This window comes from Salvia splendens, chromosome 6 (genome assembly GCF_004379255.2).
Source record: "Salvia splendens isolate huo1 chromosome 6, SspV2, whole genome shotgun sequence".
Taxonomy (NCBI): domain Eukaryota; kingdom Viridiplantae; phylum Streptophyta; class Magnoliopsida; order Lamiales; family Lamiaceae; genus Salvia; species Salvia splendens.
The window spans coordinates 19,854,395-19,862,487 of NC_056037.1; the positions used below are offsets into that span (position 1 = coordinate 19,854,395).

Genomic DNA, 8,093 nt, shown 5'->3' on the forward strand with positions numbered 1-8,093 from the left:
GAGAAGATCAGTAAGCGGGGCGGCAATTAAGGCATATTGAGCAATGAATCTCCTATAGTATCCCGTCAACCCCAAAAAACCTCTCAACTGTTTCACGGTCCGGGGCACGGGCCATGCCGTCATCGCTTAATTTTTAGTAGGATCCGCCTTCAATAAACCATCAGCAATAAGGTGACCTAGATATTCCACCATCGAATTACAAAAAGAGCATTTGGACAGTTTGATGAAGAAACTGTGCTCCTGCAATACAGCTAACACGGCCGACAGGTGCGTTTCGTGATCCTTGACGGACGGGCTATAAATCAGGATATCGTCGAAAAATACAATGACAAACTTGCGGAGCATAGGCTGGAATATAGAGTTAATGGCAGCCTGGAAAGTGGACGGCGCGTTAGTCAGGCTGAAAGGCATAACGAGGAACTCGAAGTGCCCATCGTGGGTACAGAAAGCCGTCTTGAACACATCCTCTTCATGCATCCGAATCTGGTGATAGCCCGACCGCAAATCCAGTTTAGAAAATACTCTCTCCTTTCCCAATTCATCAAAGAGCTCGCCCGCCGTTGGAATTGGAAAATGGCCCGGAACCGTAGCATTGTTCAAGGCTCGATAATCAATGCAGAAACGGAAGGACCCGTCTTTCTTTCTGATTAGTAACACCGGCGATGAGAACGGGCTATTACTCCGTTGAATAATCCCTTACTCCAACATCTCCCACACTTGCCGCTCGATCTCGTTCTTCTGGAAATAGGGGTACCTATACGGTCGCACATTTACCGGTTTAGACCCGGGTAACAAATGAATCCTGTGATCATATTGTCGGGTCGGAGGCATTTCAGTCGGTATCTTGAAAATGTTGCAAAAACTTCCAATACTCCCGCTACCCCTTCCGGAAAATCCCCGGGAAATGCTTCCAACCCAGTCGCCGCCGATTCCAGCTCACATAGAGTTATCTCGAAACAAGTTGACACAACAGAAGATGATTGCAGCGTGAATAGAGAATGTACACTGAGGCGGCGCGGGGGAACTGTGATTCCCTTCAAGATGAACGACTGTCCCTCGTGAATGAATTCCAAGGTTTTGCCCGCAAAATCTGCAGAAATCTTGCCCAACGATTCTAGCCAATCCATTCTTAAAATCACATCCAGACCATGAATTGGTAAGATGTGGAGGTCCACCACGAACACGGATCCCTGCACTTTCAACTTAGTTTATCTCGACATGTGAGTGCAGAGTAAGGCGGCCAATTACCTACAAACACCCGAAAAGGCCTAATCGGGGATAACGGCAAATGTAGACTTTCCGCGATTGCCGGATGTAGGAAGTCTCTATCACTGCTTGTGTCGACAAGTATGCAGACCTCACGATCCTGAATCTGGCCTAAAATTTTGAGCGGTCTAGACCGACGTCCCCCATCCAATGAGTGTATATGTGCGACCTCCCTAATCGCCTCCTCATCACGAACATCACCATCCCCCTCATCAATCTGCGCGTCATCCTCATCCCCGTAGTAGAGCAAACGCTGCTTGCACACGTGACCAATAACCCATTTTTTCGGGCAGTGCCAACATAGCCCAAGTCGTGAACGTTCTGATTTTTCCACCTGCGACACCCTGATCAACGGCAGACGCGGCTGCTCCTTCGCTCGCTGGGCTTGACCCGATGAGAGACCCGCCCCGGACACAGTATTTGTCGGCGGTTGGGTACCTGTTGGAGCCGTCGATATCCAGTTATCGCAACCCTGCCACAGCTTGCGCGGAAAAGCCGCAGAAGATTGCGCAAGGTTACGATCAGACTGTGTATCAGCAAGTTCCAGAGATAACGCCATGGCCGCAGCCAGAGAAGATGGGCGGTGTAATTTTAGGCGCTCCTGCATATCCGCTGTCAAACCCGCCACAAACAGAGTGAAAAGTTTCGACTCCGGGACTCCCTGGACCCGATTTAAGTATTTTTCAAACGTATCATGGTACTCTAACACCGTTCCCGTCTGGGTCAACTTAGCTATCAACCTGAAATAATCTTTGAAGCTCTGTCTGTCGAAGCGGTGACGAACGTCCTCCAAAAATTCCTGCCAAGTGACGAAATCGGTATTGGCACAGTAATTAAATACCCATTCAGACGCTGGAGGATCGAACATCATAACTGCGTAATGAAGACGTTGGGCATCGGGCATCATCACATGATCAAAATAATACTGAACCCTGGAGATCCAGTTTGTTGCGTCGCTACCATCGAATCGATGCGGCTTCATAGATACCAGATTTTTGTCAAACCCCGCATCAGACGATTGATATTTGTGGGGTTGATCCCAACACGAAGTCGGTGTGTCAAATTACTGCGGAAAAACACCGAACTGTGCGCGAGCGTAGCGGTTTCCCGGGGGATCCCAACCCGAACCACTCCAGCCCCTCTCACCGCGACGTCCCCTCTCGTCCATCGTCACATCGCGAATGCCGAAATTAGGGTTCCTGGCGCGACCTCCTCTCTCGCCCGATTTCCTCCTCCTAAAATCCTCATACTCCCCCTCATCCGCATCATCAAACCCTAGGGGGGTTCCATCTCACGTGACAAGTTCGGATCCAGACTCTCAAAGCGGCGATCCGTCTCATCCCTCCATAGATCAAATTTATCCATCTTATCCAGTAATCGATCCAGCTTCCCATTCACGGAATCGTCCTGATGCGAATCGTCGTTAGGACGACTCTCCAATTCACCGTCCTCCATATGTGGACGCTGAAAAACCCCGTTACGTCGATTGTTGAAATATGGGCGACGCGAAGCCCCATTAGGAAACATATCCAGGCGATGGGCGCCCCACGCCGATTTTCCGTTGTTGTTGAAACGACTCATGAGTACGTCGATGAAAGCACCAGATGTTAAGAGTTTTTCCCTCTCAACGAACCGGCAACCGTAGTTGGCAGTAGAAAGTAAAATTCCGGCGCCCTTGATTGGGTCGGCGGCTCGAGGTGATCGACTGTGCGCGGGAATTCGATCCTGTCGGGCAATTCGTCGCCTAGGTTTTCAGTTGTCAACGATGTGTTAGGCAAATTAGGGTACGCGGACCAGATCAGAAACAGAAACAGAATCAAAATCAGAATCAGATGATCAGATGCACGCAGATTTTGTCCTCGAGAGGACTCCGCACAGACCACCCACTTAGGGTGCAGACAGATAATCAGACCACCCATAAGGGTGCAGATCAGACGGATCAGATATCGAACATATCAGATAACGGACGATCCTCACTTCGGTTATCCAGAAGACGAGTGATCACAGATAACGCATGGCTGCTGTCCTATGGCATGCCAATTGTACCCACAGATGACACTCGAGCACGGGGCATAAGCACATACAAATATACTTTATTTGTGACAATTTCCAACATAACACATCAACACAGGCAGATTACACATCATTATAAATAGATCATACATCATCACATATAATCATATTTGTATACGTCTCATCAGCATGTATCTTATCGCGTTCATCTTAATACTCATTTTCATATTTATCTAACCATGGGCCATGTTCAACTTGTCATTAAGGACCCACAAATTTAGAATTAGATTCCATTTTAAAGGCTAAAATCACCTTAATACCCATTTCCACATTTATCTAACCATCTTTCCGGTCACAATCATATTCTTCCCTTTCACATTTTATTATCAATCATTCAACAATTCATCTTATTTTCATATTTACTTCATAAGGTTTTTTATCACATACATAATAATAATTTATCAAGATAATAGGTCACATAATAATCACATTAAAGCACATAAGAGAATTAGGCCGTTTAAGTGCGGAGCATGCTACCTGATGACATTTATTCCAAACTTTTCCGTTCGACGTTTCTTCTTTCACCGATCCTTTTTCCTATCCTTTGCGAACATTTAGATGTACCAACCTCATCAATGCTATGAGTACACAATTAAATCGATATCTAGTGATCAACAATGGAAGAAAATGGATATGGAGGTTGGGGAAGAGATGAGCGGCGGTTTTGCCGGATGGAAAAAATGAGGAGAAACAAATGTAGTTCTAATACATAAAAGTATTTCCTAATATTTAATTTAATGTGTGGTTAAAAATTTGGACAAACGGCAATCGTAAAACATTACACTTATTCTCTAGAATTTTCCTTAAATTTTCAAGCCATATTCCATAACCATTCTAGATTGTTCTTTAATATTTAAGTAGTTAAGCTATTTAATATTACACGACACACACATACATATACATATTAGAAATTAAAGTATGTTTATCCACCCTTTAATAATATTACAAATATGAAACCTAATTTGGTGAATTTCATATCGAAATAGCAAATTTTGTCTAAGGTAAATTATGGGATATTACATTCATGTGACCTTAAACAAGTAGTCTTCCCTCTTTATTATAATTCCCTTGCATTTCGCTTTCTCGATTTGTCCTTCACTCGCCTTCTGATTAAAAACCCAAAATCAAACAAACTTACTGTTTTTAGTTAGATTTTATAGCTTTAGCAATTAATCTCCTCCGTGTGGCATCACAGTAAGTGACTTGGCCAATCTCTAGCAGATGAAAAAACATTTTCACAACCTAGTACAAAAAATGGAACATATGAAAACTCATTTTTATGTCAAATTGCATAACTATTATCGTTAGGCAACACTAATGTCATAATTAATTACTTTTAGGTCATTTTAAAAAAATTGGATTTGGAAAATACGGATGTCATTCTATCCAAAATGATTTAAAAACTAACTGACAATCATCTTTGTGATATCTAACAATGACCTTCGTGTTTTGGTTTCGAATATTTTGGATTTATTTTTGGGTTTTGATTTATGCAAAACTCAATCTTAATACAAAAACACAGATACAAGCATACAGAAGACATATTTAGGTCATTGTTAGATGATTGTTAGATCATTATAGTAAGGATGATCTAAAATGATCTTACACGACCTCAAACCGAATTTTATAATAAGACCTAAAACTGCTTAATAATGACCATCCATGTTTTTAGTGCATTATTGACCATTAGATTGACAAATCTCATGGTCATGATTTGGTCTAGATTTTGTATAGAGATGCATTTTTGTATTAATCATAGGTAGTGATAAAATGCTTAGTCTAAATGTTGTATAAACTCCAGACTATGATCTATACTGTTAGAAAATGTCAACAGATGACAAAATAACAAAAAAAAAAATATCAATACAACATCAACCGTTGACACTGTGTTGACATTTTTTATTGTTATTATTTTGTCATCTATTCACATTTTCTAACGGTCCAAATCATAGTTTGAGTTTGTACGATATTTAGAGTTTGCATTTCATTACATGGATGTATTCATATTCATATGGCAATTATTGTTCAAATACAAAACACTTGTTAGTCAATTGGATATTGTGATCTAACAGTTAAATCAATGTCACGTGTCATCTAATAATACAGATTATTACTCTAATAAAGTAACTTAACTAATAATGTACTCCCTCCCTTTTTGTTGACATTTTTAATACCATACGTTGATGAGTTAGCAACTTAAGAAAAATTAGCAACGGAACACACCCCTATTTTATCTATTCTCAATTTTGTTATCCAAATAATACTAATGATGTATGTGAAGTATAAAATATTTAATAAAAATCTAATAAAGTTGAAAATAAATACAATGCTATACATATTTTCTGATTAAAACATATCCAAAATTTTGAATAAAGATTTTGTAATATTCATGAGTGGAAATATTTAGTATGGAAGAAAATATTATCAAATTTAGTACTCTCTAATAAATCTAATAAATTTGATAAGATATCCAAGCTTTAATTTTATTCTAGTTTATATATATTTCTAGCTAGATTTTTGTTTTACACATTAATTGGAGAGATAAAATTGATTTCCATATAAAATATAGAGGAATAAGCGTAAGTGAGATCTCTTATTCAAATGCCAAAATTGCCCTTTATTCAATATAAGATGACCCAGGCTATTAATATCAATATAAAATAAAGAAATAAGTGTGCATAACATAATAAACATGCGAGCCCCTCGAAATGTAAAACAATGGAGCGAAACTAATTAAGACAAGAGTTAATTAATTCTAACCTATACACTAATATAATAATAAACTCATTCCATACATAAAAACATTTGCCATCTCCCCTTATACCTTAAATACTATTAGATTCACCCTTCTACTAAAAAAATCTCTCCTAAAAATACTCAAAAATTCACATTCCATTTTCACCCATGCAAAACCCTATAAAAGCAACAACAAACCCTCAACTAAAATTCAAAGAAACCTCATAAAAGCAATCAAACCAAAACCAATGGGCCTATTCCGGCGCCGGAAAAACAAGCAAAGGCCTCCCGACATCGAGGCTCCCTCGCCGCAGCCCTCCTACTCGAGCCGCGATGACTACGGTGCTGGTACAAGTATTCACCCCGATGGATACTCGCACTCGCACTCGCACTCGAATGACTACGAGTACCGCAGCCACTACTCCGCCTCCGCCTCGTTACAACTACTACATTCCCGCGCCTGAACCGGCGCCGCTGCCGTACCAACACCCTCAGCAGCGGTGGTCGGCGGATCAGTACTGCCACCCTCCGCCGATGAGCTACAGCGACCCTCCGCCGCATCACTTCTTCGAGCCGCCGCCGCGGTATGGTTCGGTCTATCCGTCCAAGGATGAGCCACAAGATTGCATGATCATGTAGAAAAGCTTGAGGAGAGATAGGGAGAGTGGAGTGGAGCAGTATAATTTTGATTATTATTCATGGCATTTAATTGTTTTGGTTGTCTTTCTCTCACGTTATTGAGTTTTGTTTTGGTATTCGTTTTACAAAAAGGTTTTTTTATGCTATTGAGTTTTGTTTTGTAATGGGCGCCTTTTCCCACGTGTTAATTTGCACTATTCATTATTTTAGAGTTAAAGTTAGAATATTCATTATTTTAGAGTTAGAGTTAGAGTTAGAGTTAGAGTTAGAGTTAGAGTTGAAATACGAGATAATAATAAAATTAGGACTTCACACGAAATAAAATAAAATTACACACTATAGAAAATGAAATAAAATCTATGAATTATATTTTTTGATCTTCTTCACGAGTGCGTGCAAAATGAGGTTGTGCACTCAGAGCTCCTCCTCAATTATCTTCGACGCATCCTTGACTTCCACTTTTTAGTATTGTTCAGTGGTCATGTGGATGTCACGAATAGGCTTGGAAATGCTATCCAGAGTTGGGTTAGGTCTTAGGTGTCCGTCTCAAAGATGACATGTTCTCAATTTCCTGAGAGATTTCAGGCCGTGCATCTACAATCAAATTTTTAGAATAGCATTTTTATTGGACGCCGGATACATTTTTGGTAAAGAAATAAATTCGTAAAAGATAAATGTGAAGAAGAAAATAAAGTGTTAGATGTTGAGAGATGTATATTTAGAGCATCAGCAATGGAGGCGTCAAAACCGCGACGCCGATTTTTCGCCGACGCCGGTTCTGACGCCGAACCATTGCGACCGGCGCCGGCGAAATCGGCGTCAATTTCGGCGTACCCATGCCGATTCGTGTGGTGACGCCGGTTCCAACGCAGATCCTCACGGCGACATTGTAGGCCCCGGATCGGCGTCAGAATTTAATTTTTAATTTTTTTTTCGAAAACACTATATATACGCGCTTTGAACGTCATTTTCATTCGCACCACTTGCTTTAATTTTTGTACTTTTTTTTAATTATTGTACTTTTTTTTAAATTAATGTATTTTTTAAATTTTAATAGTATTATTCGAATTTCCCGTATTTGTCTCGTAAATTAAATTCCGTATGTTGATACGATTGTAAATTAAATTATATAATTGTTATTAGTGATGTGGATAGGTAGTGGGAAGACTATGTGAGGGCTATTTGATGTCCAGTTGATGTGGCAGTAGAATTTTAGTGCTGATGATGTAGCAGTGTGAAGGCTATGTAAGGGCTATATGAAGTCTAGTCTCATTGTAGATGCTCTTATAGAACTGAAATTAATATTAAAAAAAATCCTATCCGCTCTAGAAAACCACCCCCACCCCCTTGCCCGTCGCGGATGGAAGCCTACAATGGAC

General features: G+C 40.4%; 1 protein-coding gene across 1 annotated transcript; it reads right to left on the minus strand.

Moving 5' to 3' along the window:
* Positions 1-126: 126 nt before the first annotated feature.
* Positions 127-2,248, minus strand: LOC121808942. Its single transcript, XM_042209498.1, has 3 exons — positions 1,310-2,248; positions 775-1,190; positions 127-643 (listed from the first exon to the last, which is right to left on the minus strand). The coding sequence occupies exons 1-3, from the start codon at positions 2,246-2,248 to the stop codon at positions 127-129; spliced, it is 1,872 nt and encodes a 623-aa protein (XP_042065432.1).
* Between the last annotated feature and the right edge of the window lie 5,845 nt (positions 2,249-8,093).